General features: G+C 43.5%; 1 protein-coding gene across 1 annotated transcript in view; it reads left to right on the top strand.

The window, feature by feature from the left end:
* The window catches only part of THADA (THADA armadillo repeat containing), a 349,278-nt gene that overhangs the window by 249,333 nt on the left and 82,735 nt on the right, over positions 1-17,210 (top strand). Inside the window, exon 32 of the mRNA XM_017862713.1 lies at positions 16,716-16,810. Within this exon, the coding sequence (XP_017718202.1) occupies positions 16,716-16,810 (95 nt within the window). The remainder of the gene's footprint in view (positions 1-16,715; positions 16,811-17,210) is intronic.

Here is a 17,210-nt window from a genome sequence, read left to right as displayed (position 1 = left end):
ATAAATAAATATAAAAAAGACAAAAAAAAAAATTCATTTGAGGAAACTTTTACATTTTGAATGCTTACTCTCTGTGCCAAGCTTCGTATGAGGAGATTTGTAAATATTATTTCATTAACTCTTCTCAAAACTGCCTTAATATTAAAAAAATCTTTTCTACAGTGAAAACAACTGGGGAGCCACACCACATGTCTGACAGCCATTTTAGTTAATATTTCAACTTGGCATGATGAGTTAACAGATAAGTCAAACAGGTATAGGTCGTTCTTCAGTTTTTACTTTCTATATTACCACACAGAAATGGCCCTGCTTTAGCATTTTGTTTTATCTTCTTTAGAAGGAGTCTTCCCCTGGGCCCTCACTGGGGTGCTGTTCAGGCCCAGGCCTGCTGTGCACTTTCAGCCAGAGGGCTCAAACTGACAGTGCATTCAGGTTGGATTGGCCATAGTTGTGTTTTGTTTGACTTGTGCAGGATTTACATTTCTTTTTTTAAATAATTTGCTGGCATTTTAAACTGAGGAAATTTCATTGTAAATCAAGATCTACAGCTTCTTTTGAAAACCTGGAAGATCTGGCACCACCAGGCTCAAATTCCCACGTGGCCACAATGGGCCAGAGCTAAGTCCCAGCCATCCTCCCTTGATGGGTATACTCTGTGCTTCTCCACGGCCCATGCCCGGCCGCGTCTCTCATTAGGTTACCTGCGCTCCCATGGAAACAGGAGTTTGTGTCCCTTGCTATTGGCATTTATTAAGTAGCAGATTGGCTGATGCTAGTTCTTAATGTTCGTGGCTGCGTTTTTAGAATCATCTGGAGAGATTTTTTGAGTTATCTCACTGGCCCTCAGAAGTACCATTTAAACCTGATACTGTGATGTGGTTAATGGTTGATTGTTGTGGAGGCTTATGGCCTCCATAAAAAAATAAAATTGGGGGCCGGGCGCAGTGGCTCACGCTTGTTACCCCAGCAATTGGGAGGCTGAGGCGGGTGGATCACCTGAGGTCAGGAGTTCGAGACCAGCCTGGCCAACATGGTAAAACCCCATCTCTACTAAAAACACAAAAATTAGCCAGGCGTGTAGTCCCAGCTACTCGGGAGGCTGAGGCAGGAGAATCGCTTGGACCCGGGAAGCGGAGGTTGCAGTGAGCCAAGATCACGCCACTGCACTCTAGCCTGAACAACAGAGTGAGACTCTGTCTCCAAAAAAAAAAAAAAAAATTGTTTTTTTTGAGAGACAGAGTTTCATTCTATCACCCAGCCTGGAATGCAGTGGCATGGTCATGGTTCACTGCAGCCTTGAACTCCTGAGCTCAAGTGATCCTCTCACCTCAGCTCCCAAGTAGTTGAGACTATAGGCATGTGCCACTGCACCTGGCTAACTTTTTTTTTTCCTTTTTTTTTTTTTTTGAGACAGAGTCTCACTCTGTCGCCCAGGCTGGAGTGCAGTGATGCGATCTCTGCTCACTGCAAGCTCCGCCTCCCGTGTTCTTGCCATTCTCCTGCCTCAGCTTCCCAAGTAGCGGAGACTACAGGTGCCCGCCACCATGCCCAGCTAATGTTTTGTATTTTTAGTAAGACGGGGTTTCACTGCGTTAGCCAGGATGGTCTCGATCTGACCTCGTGATCCGCCCGCCTCGGCCTCCCAAAGTGCTGGGATGACAGGTGTGAGCCACCGCACCTGGCTCTTTTTTAAAAAAAAGTAGAGACGGGGCTTGCTTTGTTGTCCAGGCTGGTTTAGAACTCCTGGCCTTGAGTGATCCTCCTGCCTTGGCCTCCCAAAGTGCTGGCATTACAGACATGAGCCACCACACTCAGCCCAGTTTTATTAAGTTGAAGCTTAAATAGAATAACTATCCCTGTATTACTTCATTCACCAAATACCTATTGAGCCCTGCTGTATGCCAGGCCATATCAAATACTACAACTGTATGTTAAAACCACTGCTTCAGTGTAAAGAGAGCAACAGAACAGAGTCTTATCAAATAGAATCATTGACCTAGAATTTTAGAACTGGCAGGCATCATGAAGTTTATTGTATTAAGGGTCTACTCTCACCCCTGTGCACGTGGAGTACTACAGCCCACAGAGGATTGTAGGAGGTTGGAGGATTTATCCGTTTTCTCACAGTTCACCAGAATTAACATCCTACCTGACAACTACTAACATTTGTTGAGGGCTTAGCTCCCGGCACCTTATTGGACTCTTTGTACTTGACCACACTGCCTCCATCTGTCCAGACAGTGTTTTTATGTGAGGGTTTTGAATGGCAGTAATTTAAGCCTTCTCTAGAACAGTGATTCTCAGAAAGAAAATGTGCACGTGAATCACCTGGGAATCTTATTAAAATGAAGACTCTTATTCACTAGGTCTGGGTGGAGCCTGAGATCCTCCATTTTGACCAGCTCCCAGGGCACAGAGTACATACTTTGAAGAGCCAGGGTCAGAGTGCCAGGCTCTGTGATCATCCAAGTCCCCCGTTCGAAATACTCCCATCCCCAGCCAGGCGCAGTGGCTCACTCCTGTAATCGCAGCACTTTGGGAGGCCGAGGTGGGCAGAGCACGACGTCAGGAGATCGAGACCATCCTGGCCAACGCGGTGAAACCCTGTCTTACTAAAAATACAAAACATTAGCCAGGCATGGTGGCAGGCGCCTGTAGTCCCAGCTATGGGAGGCTGAGGCAGGAGAATGGCGTGAACCCAGGAGGCGGAGCTTACAGTGAGCTGAGATCGCACCACTGCACTCCAGCCTGGGTGACAGAGCAAGACTCCATCTCAAAAAAAAAAAAAGAAATACTCCCATCCCCATTCCCTTTCTCAAGGGCTTATGACTGAGCTTGGAGCTACAGGAGAGGGCTGAGGCTACTGAAGGGATCAGCCCAAGATTTTCTCCGTACCCAGTTGGGATGACCTGTGCTGAGGGGTTTTATGGCCCCAGGGCTCTCTATGGGAAGTCCATACTCCATTGTCTGGGCAGCCATCCCAGTGGCCTCAGTGCCCTGTGTGGGACCAGTGCTTTGTTGGCATGCAGTGTGTTTATCATTTTGAAAAATAACAGTCTGATATTCTGGTGAGAAAAACAGGCTCTCAGAAATATAAGACCAGGTTCCAAGGTTACAAGGAAAGCAACCTTGGGAATAAATTTTTTGCATAAAACAATGCTGATGAGGGGAAGAGATGGTAGAGGGAGCTACTGTTTGTTGAAAGCCTTCTCGGTGTACCAGACCTAATGACTTGCTACCCCACGTTAATTCTAGTAATCCATCCACTTCCCTGTCCAGCTTCCCTGTAAGTGCCCCTCACACACCCATGCAGTCCTCCATGTGCCCTTTCATGTGCGCCTCGTCTGCTTCTCCATCCCCCTCATCCATACTCCAGTCACTTTCCTGTCTCCTTCCCTGTCACCCCCTATCCATACTCCCATCTATTTTCCTTTTTCTGTCTTACTTACTGGACCCCACTGAGCTGAGTGATGTGCTCCTGGAGGGCCTGTGGATTTAAATGTGTAAGGAAAATATGCTTATAGAGACAAAGCTGAGGCTTTTGTGTGGCAATCCCAGTTCTTCCCTAGGGGGTCTGTGGCCAGCTGCAGAAGTTCTGGTTTAGGATTCTGTTTTGCTTTACAACAGCTGAAAACAGCATTTATTTTCTAACCACCAAATTTATTCACACAAGAGACTATACTTCCCAGGCAGAAATACTGGGTTTTAGGTCTGCTTCCATTTTCCCACTGTCCTTTAGCTCCTTCCCAAATCCCTCATGGGTTGGTCCTCTCCCGAAGAAAGAGATCCTGCTTTCACAATGACTTGAAATAAAAAGAGGCCACAGCCCTTTGCCACAGCTGCAAGTTGCTATTTCACTTCCATGTTGTTGAAATGAATCCAGTCCAGGATGATTGTTAAAATATTCAGATGATCATGTGGCATTTTAAGGCTATCATTTGTGGTCCATGCCAAAACTTTAAGGGAAGCAAGTCTTAACAGGGATCGCTAGCCACACAGCAAGTTTCCAGGCATTGCTAGGGGTTATATTTTGCCTTTTGGTTTGTTTCTTTCTCTCATTTTTTCTTCTTTCTTTGTTTCCTTTTTTTCCTTCACAAAAAAAGTATCCTCCTTTTTTTAATTTTAGAAAAAGTCTTTTTTTAAGGGAAAAAATGGAAAAGGTAGTAACTGCTTTTCAATTCCTAGATTTTATTGGAAGAGACAGCTTCTTATTAGGACCCCTCTTTAATCCTCCAGCACAGCCTGTGCGAAGTCACCTGAGCCTCATGCAGATTTGAATGACGAGAGAAATGAAGCTGGTGTATTTTAAACCCAAGCATGCTGACATATGTTCGCCTCCCTTTCAGATGTCTCAGGAATGTCTAAGGTCATGATATCTCTTGGATGAGATCCTGTTTGTGTTTTTTAAATACAAAAGGAAACATTATCACATTTCAACCCAAGCCAATGGGACAAGGTGCAAAACATTTTCTTCATTAAATATCCCTTTTGCAAATACAGCCTCAAGTTTTAAAGGAATAAGCTGTTTGAGGAAAAGTGAAGTTTGAAAATATATGAAGTAGTTCTTGTTGACAGACTGAGCTTATGGAAACTCGTCTGGGTAAAAGCAGTCAGAAGTGATCAATATATTACACTGGGCCTTTGAGCAAGTCGCCCAAGATCAAAGCTTTTCATACTGCAGCGAGAAATAAAATAGTCCTTTTACGCAACTGCACACACACCAAGAATTCAACCCCCAACTGCTGATGCTTTCTACTTTTTAAGTATAGAAATCTGCAAACCTAACGTGGAGATGGCAGTTAGTTCAATAGAGGGCTCAGAAATCTCTGTCTTGTTCCACTTGTAGCTATTGGCATATTGGGGTGTTGCTGTTGGAAGATTTGGGCAATGTTGTCATTGCTCAGCTTGCAAGGGAGTGCAGGCGTTCAGTGTCTTCAGCACATTCTCATAATATTATGTAAAGCCCTAATGTAGTGGGTTATTTTTTTTTCCTTGACCATGTAACATCTTCTGTCTTTTGGATAAATTAACACCTTTGTTACCTTCATTTGAGCCATTCCCAGTGAATTAAAGCCCATTCGGAGTCACAAATATTACAAGACAATGGTAGTAGGCACAGTGGGAAATACATGAATGAATGAATGATAATTGTCTCTGTTTCAGAAACCCCACAAGTAAGACAAGTATGGATTTAAATAACTATAAACAAGATTGTGTCAATGCTAGAATGAGTCAAAATGTGTTGCAGAAGCAGAGAAGGGAGAAATAAATGCCAGCTTGTCAGGGTAGGGGTGTCAAGGAAGTCTTCAGGAGGAGGGAGAAGTCTTTAAAGGATAGGTGAGTTTAATTATTAGATAAGGTTTATTTTTTAGCGTGGTGGCATGGTCCTGTAATACCAGCTTCTTGGGAGGCTGAGGCACAAGAATTGTTTGAACTGGGTGACAAAGCAAGATTCTGTCTCAAAAAAAAAAAAAAGATAAGATTAATTGTCTCAGATTGGAGACAGTAAAGTTGTACTTGTGTAGTACCTTTGTTGCCAAGTAAATTGTGATGGTCTCATAGCCCAAGTACACAAAAGGAATCTTAGTATAGCACCCAGCATTGTGGGAACCTTGTGTGTGTGTGTGTGTGTGTGTGTGTGTGTGTGTGTATTAGATATATATAATGGAGTCACTGTTGTCAGAGTTTAGTTATGGTTGAATCTAAATGAAAATTTAGACAGCGAAGCACATAGAAGTACATACAGTAAGTACAAGAGTTCAGAAAATAATGTGGACTGAGATAGTCAAGGAGGGCCTTCTCAGAGGACTTAGATATTTGAGATAGGTGGTAGAGCAGGGTGTGATTTGGAAACACCAAAAAGTGATAGGAAAAGAGCGTGTCAAGATGGTGGACAAAATGTGCAGTGGGATACTGGAAGGAGTGCATGTGATATAGCATGGGCCAGTGAGGAGATGGGGCTGAAGGAGAAGTGCTGTGCTTTAGAGAGCAGTGCAAGATTTGATAAGAGACCAGTTGTGGAAGCCCTCAGTCAGCCAGAGGAATATGGACTGATCCAGGAGTTAAGAGGAAGTTAGTGAGCTCTGGCTGACACTGGTAAGTAGGCTGCTATCTATATGCACATGAAATACACTGCATGCTTTACATCTTTCCAGCCTCTCTCAGTGGTCATCAGAGTTTCTAGTCTCTCTTAAGGATTAACAGAAATCTCTCTAGTAGCAGTCTTTGTCACCTGGAAGCCTCTGTTGCCTGCCTGGGCAGCTAGTAATGGGAATAGAGGTATTTGTATGCACTTGAGGCCACCTGGCTTTTGTCTTTCCAACATTGTTAAGACTACCATTGAACCACAGAATTTATAACAGTAAAGGGAATTTAGAGATTGTCTAATCCAATGGAATTCTTTCTTCAAACAAGCTTATGTGGAAATTCAAGATATTGAAGATAGTAGAGATGGTTTCAATATGGTCTAAACTGGGGTGGGGGCCCGGAGACCCACCTGCATGGCTTCCCTCCTGTTGGTAGCCCCAGAAGGGACTAAGAGAAGCACCCTGACTCTCTATTTCAAAACAGTGATCTAATCTAAGCCAATATTTATAGAAGAGGTAATAGACACAGGGGCAGGCGACTTCTTCTTACTTGAAAGATGTGGCTGTCTCAAGATGGCTCAAGTTAGGGATGTAAATAGCAAGTTTGTTTTTTGCCTCTTGACCTGCTTTCTTCCTCTCCTGGGGCCTGATCATCCTTGTGGAAAATTCTGCAACTCCATGTCCTTGGGCTGCCAGGGCCCTCTCTTAGGAGCTGCCTTCCATGGATAGGGCTTCATGCTCCAGACCTTCTTGCCATCAAAACTTAACTATTCTATATCCCTTTTCCTCAGAAATCCACTCTCAGCTGGCTGGCTGTCCCTAACTTTTAATACGTAAATAAGTTTGTTCTCCTGGGTCACACAGCTGTTTTCTAGTAGTGACCTGGTAGAGACAGCACCTCTAACTGAAGTCAGTAACTGGCGCAGGCTTGATGGCAGTGCTTTGGCCTGGTGGGAGCACGTCTGCCCTCATATTAAGCTGCTCAGCCCTGATATGTTTGTCCCGTGTGGCCAGGCTTTCGGCCACCTCCAGGAGGGCTGTGGGCAGCATGAGCTGGTCTTACATGAATGGGCCAAGGGAGCATCTTGGAGAGAGGCCCTCCAAAGTCTCGCTATCCTTTGCTTCCCCTCAGCTGCCAGTGATGACCAGGCTTCCTCAGCAATTAGACTGGCCCCGGGGCCTCTGAGAATAACACCTTCCCATGCAAGTTCAGGGGCTCCCTGTAGAATTCCCTAAGTCAGAGAGGCCCTCCCAGTCCACAGGCTCTGCGTTCCTGGGTAGCCATAAGGAGAGTCACGTCTAGAGGCACTTGGTGAATGGAAAGCCTCCAGCCAGAAAACACAGTGCGCTGCTGTTGAGGAGAGGCAGAGAATACTCAAGGTTAGCAGGTCAAGGGTCTGGCCCCTGCTGGACTACTGGCTAACAAGGTGTGGCCTGTAATTTCCTTAGGCCTGAGTTTTCATCTGTGAAGTGGGAAGCTCTAAAATGAAGATGTGAAATAGAAGAGAGCAGGGGAGGGCATAGTGAGTAATGGAAGTGTAAACATAAAAGTGCTAAGAAGATACCGGAACTATCTATTGTCAAGTAAGGAAGTCTCTATCAACATAGTTGCCACGTTGAAAATGTGCCTTTATACTGGTCCTCACAGAAATAGCTGCACTTGGAGCCTTGCTTTTCACCAGACTGGCTACCAGGATGTAACACCAGTCTACTGGTTTCTCATTGCTTGGCCCAGTGTCTCACTTTTCACCTGATGGTGTGTTTGGGACACATAGATACAATTTGTTGTCTAGAAAACCTTGAATTCTATTCTTGGTTTCTGCCCTTATCTTGGCTAGGTCACTTGCGCTACTTTGTTGATTTGTAAAAATGGGAATAATAATTTCTATTTTTCTTCCTTAAGAATTTTATAAAGATAAAATAAGAATATTTTTTAAAGAGAAAACTTTTAATGTAATAAGATATTGATATTGTTATTTTCATTACTGCTATTTTTGCCAGGGCTAGTTTCCAAGTGTGTGCCTTGCCAAATTCACATGACCACAGTCTTGTTGACAGTGCTGTTAGAAATTCTCACCTTGTGATTTACATAGCTCAGGCAGCATCCAGAAGATTTCATCCACCTCACCGATTTATTCTTTTTTATGCCTTTAGGGAGAAAGTAAGGTTTGAAAAGAAAGGGAACTTCCATTAACATTCTATATAAGAATTGAAGCTATATATCTTCCAAGCCCCAAACTGTACAATAAAAGTTTTCTTGGATACTACTTTTCTCCCATAATTCCTAGCACATAGCTTATTAAGTTATTAACCAGCAATTACTCTGGCAGCATATTAAACTTTACTTTTAAACAAGTCACAGAGGGAGGGAAACACGCATCTCTCATAAAAGGAATAAAAAACACACACCCTCTAAAACAGTTTCCCCAGGCTTTGAACAAATCCCAAGCCCCACACCAAGGTCTCTTTTTCATCATTCTCTGCACATAGCTTGAGCGTTAGTACAGTAATGAGAACAAGATGCCTAATAGAAAGATGGAAAAATATGAGGATTCTGGAGGCTCCCTGGGGCCTCTCTGAAAAGGCAGGTGATTAATATTAGGAGGGAAATGCAAAGCCATGGCATTGAAGCTGTGGACTTCCTCGAGCAGCAGCACTCCTGAGGGAAACAGAGGAGGCTGTGGCTTTGGCCCTAACCTAAAAAGGGGACCCCAGTACCTTCTGCAGACTGCTGGAGACTTGCTGAATGCCTACCCAGAACCCTGGTGGAGTGGGTAAGCCCCTCTGCTTTCACAGATTACATTCCCCAGGATCAAAACCTGCTCTTCCAGAGAACGCGCACTATGCTCGCAATGCATAGCTAAACCTTCAGTCACTTTCTGGACAGACTCACAGCTCACGGTCTCTCACTTTGTGCATGGTAGCTCAGTAAGAATTCCCTAAAAGTTGGTCCACCACCAGAGCAGGGCATGGAGGATGACTTCACTTTAAAAGGAAAATCCAAGTAGGAGGGCTGTGGGGCAGCGTCTACATATGGCTGTGAGTATAAACACTCGCAAAGCTCTAGACCAAGAAAGGCAGGATGGATGTTGGGGCATACCATAAAAATGTAGCTCTGCCGTCACACCTCCCCAAGGGAGGGCAAGGTAAACGAGCAGTCCTGGTAGCCAGCCAGGCCCTGCAAGCTGCTGCCAGCTGGCCCTGCATGCACAGCTAAACTCTCCATGTTACAGTAGGGGAAATAACTTGTTTAAATATATATATTCTGTAGTTCATCACCATTTTGCATTTTGCTTTAAACAAATCCCCTATTGTTTCTCTAAGAGTGCTATATGATGGTTACTTGACTGGGGGCCATGGTAAAAAATGGAAATCAGAATGGCAGAGATGGGTTCTTTTTATTTAATTTATACTTCCACATTTACATGGTTTAATGTGGCCTCCATCAAAGAAGTACCTCCTAACTCCTATCCACAGGATATAACCAAATATAAGGAGAGGCAGTGTCTGGTCCATGGACAACTGTTACAATGATGTAAAGTGCTCAAGACTACAGAGATGACCAGTGGGATCTCTGGGAGAAGGGGAAGCTCAATGAATATCCTGAGTCGAGACAGTCATTCAGCGTATCCTTAGAGGTAGTTTTCTGGGTAATTAGAAAGGTAATCCTCTAGAAAGAGGAGGGACTTTGAAGTGAGTTGGGTTTTAGGGGGTTTGTTGTTGTTATTGCTGTTTGAGATAGGATCTTACTATGTTGCTCAGGCTGGTCTTGAACTCCTGATCTCAAGCAATCCTTCCATGTCAGCCACCAGAGCAGCTGGGATTATAGGCACCTGTGCCACCTGTACCCAGCTTGAAGTGAATTTTAAATAAAGGGCATGAGGTGGGTGGACATGTGTCAAGTGGAGGGATCATAACGGGATGTGGAAACATGTTGTAAACTAATTTCCCCTTTCCCTCTTCTACCATTTTCCCCCTCCCATTCTTCTAACCTCCCTCCCTCTTTCCTTCTCCCCCTACTCCCCTTCTCACCTGCCTTCTCTCCCTTTGCCCTTTACCTGCTTTTCCTCTCAACCTGGTTTCCTTCTTTCCAGCCGGTTATGGGCCTGCTGGTGGTCCCTAGGATATTGCTTCATTAACTCCAGTGCTGGCTCCATAGCAAGAACCTTCTAGTACTTCTCGTTTATTGTGGTTGAGAACAGAAGTGATCTGAGCTGCTTATATAGGAGCTAAGATAAGAGAACTACCCCAGATGGGCTGGGATGAGCTTGCCAGCTGCACCTGTTTGATTTTCTGGAATTCCTTCTCTTTCGCCAGCTCAAACCCCTCCAGTGCCTCTAGAGCCTTCCTCCATGACTATCATGACAATCAAATCAATCCTCTGATTGTTTTTATGTGTATTTTTTTCTCCACATATACCCCTCCCCCAACAAGATCATAAGCTCTGCAAAGCCAAAACCTTTTCCTTTCCCTCCCCTTCCCATCCCATGTGGGATATCCCCCATACTGCTCAGTAAATGTTTCTGTATTAATAAAGTTAAGCCATGTGTCTTAGAGACCTCAACAGACACTAGCAACCTAAAGCCAGAACAGCAGTTTCCAGCCCTCTGAAGATGGCAGTGAATTCTGGTAGAGCTTGGTAAGTCCAAAGTGAATTCCCTCTCTCTTCCAGGGAGCCCACCAAGGCTTCACAATATTAAGTGGGGACCCCAGCTGTCCATTGTGACTTGAGCTGATGGGGTCCCACTGCGGTCTTCACTCTTTGGAACTTTTAGAGCTCTGAAAGACCACTTCTGTTTCGGGCCCCTGTTGACTCATCCCATATCATTTCCTGCTAATCCCACTGGCCATCTTTGTAGTCTTAGCAGTTCACATCATTGTAACAGCTGTCCATGGACCAGACACTGCCTCTCCTTATATTTGGTTATATCCTGTGGATAGGAGTTAGGAGGTACTTCTTTGATGGAGGCCACATTAAGCCATGTAAATGTGGCAGTATAAATTAAATAAAAAGAACCCACCTCTGCCATTCCGATTCCCACCCCCCATACCATTGTCCCTTTAGCACTTGTTATTCTCTAAACATATCATGTCCCCAAGTCTTTGGACATGCTACTTCCTCTGTTGGGATCACTTTGCCCATGGTCTACCTCCTCCCCATTCTCCAGCTCTCTGCCAAGGCCCTTCCTGACTCACCCAGACAAACAGTTACTCTGTTAATCTCTCTTTTTGGGGCACCCATCATACTCTAGTATGACTGGTTGTGTGTTTTCCCAACTACACTAGTGGTTTTCAAGTGTTTTTTGTTTGTTTTTTTTTGACATTGACAACAAGAAATAACTTTTACATATGACCTAATGCGTATCTTTGTGTGTATATACTGTGTGAACACACATTAAATCATGCACAGTCTGAAATTTTAATAACTGTGTAAGATATAAATTGTCTGCCAAAAATGGAACAGAGAGGGAATATGCTCAAGACAGAGCATATTTAATTTCAGGAATGTTTGCTTTCAACATATCCAGTGTCATTTTGGATACAAAGCATAACCCTATTGATGCCATTCAGTATAATGTAGGGGAGCTTATTACCTGGAAAAGAAAAAGAAATAAGCTAGGCCAATCAATTATTTTACTTAAACTTGTTGCATTTTAATGGTCATTTACATCTTAAAGATAACTTATTTTGAAAATCATTCTTAGCAAGGACTTAATGGAAAGCTGATATATAACAAAAACCTTAATGAAACAATGCGTTAGGAAATCTCTGAACTTTAAATCTTCTGCCTTCTCTCCTTACTATACTACTTTGATACACTCTGATTATATTTTCTTGCTTTCTCCCTCTGTCTTCCTCCTAGCTCCTTCTCTCCCTTCCTCCTCTGCCCCCATCTCTCTCCTCTTCCCTTCCTCCCTCCTTCCCTTCCTTCCTTCTTTCTTTCCTTCCTTTATTGCTGGTCACCACCCACTAGTTGACTTTATAACCAACTAAATGAATCATAACCTGCATTTTGGAAAACACTATTCAGGACTCTAAGTTCCTTGAGGGCAGTGACTGTGTCACTGAATCACTCATCTTCTTATTTCCAAACCCACCACTATTCCTGGCTCTCAGTAGCCTCTTAACAAATGTTTTCTGAATGAATAGACCTCGATTTAAAAAAAAAAAAAAAAACTACAGCCACTGGGATTCCGGAAGGGACAGGAAAAGTGAATAATTTATCACAGAGTTCCCAAGATTCCTGCTGTCCTCTAGACACTGGGGCCTTTGTGGACGTGTCTGGGAAGCCCGAATCTCTGCCTGCCTTCGGCTTCTCCCAACTTCCAGGAGAGAGGCAGGAGATTTAAAGGAGTTCGGAGATTTCCTAAGGCAAAAACATATTAATCAGGTTCTAAAGCGGATATTCATAAAGGACAAATGTAAAAAAGAGTGGAAGAAAACAAGATTCTTAACAGGGCCTTCATTTCGTCTACTGTATGTCAACTTCGTCCGCATAGTGCTTCTCCTCCTTCGAAAGCCACTATTAATGCTGCTTTTCAGTGCATCTGCTAGACGCTGATCACTTCTGATTTTTTTCAAGCACTATAAATCTTCATTATGCTGTGCTCCATGCCAGGATTTTTCCATTTGGGGGTAGAAAAAATCCCCAAGCCCACCAAAACCCTGTGGCTTAGTTTCCTGTCCAGCTGGCGTGCTGCTCTTCGGGATTTTGTTCCCATCATCAAAGTGGTTTGACAGACTGAGAACAAACCTCTGGCTCACCCTAAACTTACAGTGCACCATTTCCAAGTCAGAACAAACACCAAGTAATAGCAAGAGAAAAAGAATGAAAAAAATTATTTTCCTGACTTAGAAGCCAGTTCAGAGTGAAGCCCAACTCTGTGACTCCAGACAGGGATGTTATGAGGCCTTGGCTGTCCTCAAGGGTGGAGTCATGAATAGTGGGCTCCAGGCCGGAATTTCTCTCAGTCATCTCAAAGGAGAAGCCATGGATGGACTCCTTTGTGGCCCCAAATCTTCTGTTTCCTGGAATCCAAAGCAGCAGCATTTGAGGGAGCCTCCCATGATCTCGTTGACTACATCACATTTGGCCCCAAGCCTCACAGTTGTGGGAGCAGTGAGTGATTCCTGAAGTGTCCCAGGAGGCCAGTAAGGTCACCAGCCTGTACCAGGTCTAGGGAAGATGCAGAACACTTCAACCTGGCAGAAGGCTCTAAAGATCGTCAGCCTTTCTTCTGTTCATTTAGAAATTTTTAAAAATATGCTAACTTAACTGAAAATTTCATGGAAACCAGGCTCTTCATCAGACTTGAAAGTCAAACCGGTTTCTCAACAACTTCTCTTTATGGCTCTGTATGGCTCCACAGAAAACCAGAAAAACATTTGGGGCAAGAAGCTATGACTCTGTGAGGCCACATGGGAGCAGGCAGTCAATTATTACACTAAGGAACACCCAGTTAGCATGAAGTATCCCATCAATTAAAAGCCTGACCTGCCTTCCTCTTGTTTCCACCTTCTCAACGCATTCTCTAATCTTCGCAAGCTGCCTCTCCTCGGGACTGGAGAAGCCAAATGAATTCCCTGTCACATCTCTTACCCTCTTTCCAAATGCCCTTCTTTATCAACTTTCTCTCTAAATTCTTGCCATCTTACATGGCCCAGTTGGAAGTATAACTTCATTTCCCCAGTCCACCCTGGTGGGTTTGTTTGTTTGTTTGTTGGCTTAACTCCTTACATCCTGTTCTAAAGTTTGTCTTTGTTTTTGTCTCCAAAATTAGACAAAATTCTCAGGTCAGAAGCCATCTCCTGTGCGTGTCTTCCCTGCACCTAGCTCAAGGCTGGATGCACAGGAGACATCCTGTCTGCTTTCTCAGCCACTGACTTTCCTCCCTGAGTGGCTCTTGCTTTAGCAGGGGGCAGTGCCCACTGTTAAACAGTAGAAATCTTACCATTGGGAATGATATCACTGAAGTTTTCATAGACTGTGGGCTTTCCATAGTGGATGGAAGAGTAACAGCAAGAAGTTAAGATTGAGAGTCCCAGGGTAAACTAGAGACAAAAGATAGGGGCAGGGTTAAAAAGAACCCCAGGCTGGACAATATAGCAAGACTCCATCTCTACAAAAATAATTTTAAAAATTAGCTGGATATGGTGGCATGCACCTGTAGTACCAAGTATTTGGGAGGCTGAGGTGGGAGGATTACTTGAGCCCAGGAGGTTCAGGCTGCAGTGAGCCATGATCATGCCACTGTACTTCAGCCTGGGCAATAGAGCAAGACCCTATCTCAAAACAAAACAAAACAAAACAAAAAAGAAAAGAAAGAAAAGAAAATTAAGCAAATCTCTATGTTCTTAATAGAATGGTATCCTGAAATATATTAGTGAAAAGGAGTGATGATCAGAACCTAGTATATAGTAAGCCACCATTTATATAAACAGGTGGGTAGCAGATAGATGCTTAGAATAGAATGTGCTTGGAAGGATATGCTAGAAAGTAGCCTCAGGGGAACAGTATATGGGCAGGGGGTAGGGTTGTGGAAAAGGGGCTTCATTTTCATTGCATGTCCTTTTGTACTTTTCAATTATTTTGCATAAATAACCTATTTATTTATTTATTTTTGAGACAGAGTCTTGCTCTGTTGCCCAGGCTGGAGCATGGTGGCATGATCTCAGCTCACTGCAACCTCTGCCTCACAGGTTCAAGTGATTCTCCTGCCTCAGCTTCCCAAGTAGCTGGGACTACAGGTGCCCGCCACCATGCCCAGCTAATTTTTGTATTTTTAGTAGAGACGGGTTTCACCATGTTGGCTAGGCTGATCTCAAACTCCTGATCTCAGGTGATGCACCCGCCTTGGCCTCCCAAAGTACTGGGATTACAAGCGTGAGCCACCGTGCCTGGACCACCAGCATACTCTTAACCAGCCTCTGTTTTTCAGTCTTACCCCTTATAATCCCAGCTACTTGGGAGGTTGAGGCAGGATAATCACTTGAACCCAGGAGGCGGAGGTTGCAGTAAGCCAAGATCACACCACTGCACTCCAGCCTAGGTGACAGAGTGAGACTCTATCTCAAAAAAAAAAAGTATATGATACCTATTTTTCATGTTAGACATACACCAGCTCCAGATATAGACATTCAGGATAGAAGTGTGAATAAACTTTAGGGAAATTTTTAAACTGTTAATTTATAGGAAATGAGAAAGATGGATTTCAGGATTAAGACACATGGAAACTCACTAGCCAGAACACTTGTGCCAATTTGAATGCCATCCCCTAATCCTGTTTTGGAAGTAGAGAAGGGCAGGGAATGAACTGTTCTGGAACATCTACCATGGCCAGGCAGTGAGGTGGGCATTTTAAGTTTACTGTGCCACATTGAACACTCACAGTGACTCACAGTAAGGCTGTCTTAGTCCATTTTCTGTTGCTATAACAATACCACAGACTAAATGATTTATTAAAGTCTATTCAGGTCATGGTTCTGGAGCCAGGGAAGTCCAAGAGCATGGCTCTGGCATCTGGTGAGGGTCATCCCATGGTTGAAGGATGAAGGCAGAAGAGAGCACGCAAGACAGAGAGGAAATCAGGCCAAACTTGTCTTTATAGCAAACACAGTCTCCAAATGACTAGCCCAATCCCGAGATAACAGCATGAATTCATTCATGAGAACAGTACCCTCATCACCCAACCACCTCTTAAAGGCTCTGCCTTGTAACAGTGTTGCAATAGCGTTACATTAGAACGTGAATTTTAGCAGGGGCAGTCAGACCATAGCAGACGTGAGAATATAGTTCCCATTTTATAGGTCAGGAATCTGATTCAGGTCACAGAGATTCTAAGTGGGAAAGCCAGGACTCAAATGTAGGTCTGTCCCTACTGTCTCTACTACTCACAGTGTATTGTTAGTACACCAAAGATGTTTTCGGCCTTTTCATGGACAAAGACACTCAAGAGTCAAGGCCCTTCAGTGCTGTTCTTAAAAACAAAGTCTTTCTTCTTCCTTTTGTATATAGATCCCCAAATCTGAGCCCACTTACTATTTCTACTATGTGGTTCAAAGAGCTGCTCCGTATATTGAATGAAGAAAAAAATCCATTTATTGGGGAAAATGTCATCTCCAGTGTTTGTTAATCTTGCCCATGTGTCTATTGTTCAGCTGGTTATTTCAAGTCCACAGATACAGTTTTTAATATGTGAGTGTAATTTTCCTTCTCCAAAATACTAAATCTGATTTTCATGACTGATTTTTTTCCCCAAATTTCTACACTTAAGAGTGTAAAATAATAGAATACCATCTCCCTACCCCTTCTGTCCCATCTTATTTTCAACTAACTAGGATAGGATCTTGGTGTTTGTTTTCATTTTATTTTATTTGAAGCCAGAGCATGGAGTTTTTATCTATTTTGTCTACACATAGTCTTGGCCTCCATCATATGGTCAAGGATTTCATTTTCTCACATTAGTTGCTTATTTTCTTGCCATCAATGATTGTACATCGTTTCTTACCATTTGCTATAGCTGCTTAAGCCCCATCCTATACCATAGAAAATACCCATGTTCTCCTTCCTGACACCCAGACCTAAGGGAGAGAAAATCTCAATTTATATTCTGTTCTTTACCTTTCTAGGCAAAATCCATGTTTGGTGACCAGAGCTGTATATATTGATATTCTCTTCCTGTTGACTTGCTGCCTCAACAAATCTGCAAAGGACAACCAGCCAGGTATGATTCATAGTTATACTATATTTTGGAATGGTTACACATCTTTGAAATGTAGATGGAGTTTTGAGTGGCTCCGCCACACACTGCTCCACCTTCTACTTTTGTAAGACTAACCACACATCAAAATTAAACAGTGTTATATAGTTCCCTCATGGAAGTTTCTTGGGAAAACTTGTTCTTGTTTATTTGGAAGTTTGCCGTTTATTTTCTAGTTGGTCATTCAGGGAAGAGTGAACTCTACTCAGATACCCTCTGTGCTTCTACAACCCTGGCTTTTTTCTATTTTACGTATTTTCTTTGAAATGTCATTATTTTGAATAGCTGCGAGTTCATTCTGTTCCATTCTGTGGAGATAACCGAGCTGGGCTCATTTGATGCTGGGTATTTGAGACTCTCTTCT

Source organism: Rhinopithecus bieti, unplaced genomic scaffold (assembly GCF_001698545.2).
Source record: "Rhinopithecus bieti isolate Rb0 unplaced genomic scaffold, ASM169854v2 scaffold_61117, whole genome shotgun sequence".
NCBI classification, from domain to species: domain Eukaryota; kingdom Metazoa; phylum Chordata; class Mammalia; order Primates; family Cercopithecidae; genus Rhinopithecus; species Rhinopithecus bieti.
Note: the sequence above shows the minus strand (reverse complement) of the source record. Positions and strands in the feature narration are given on the sequence as shown.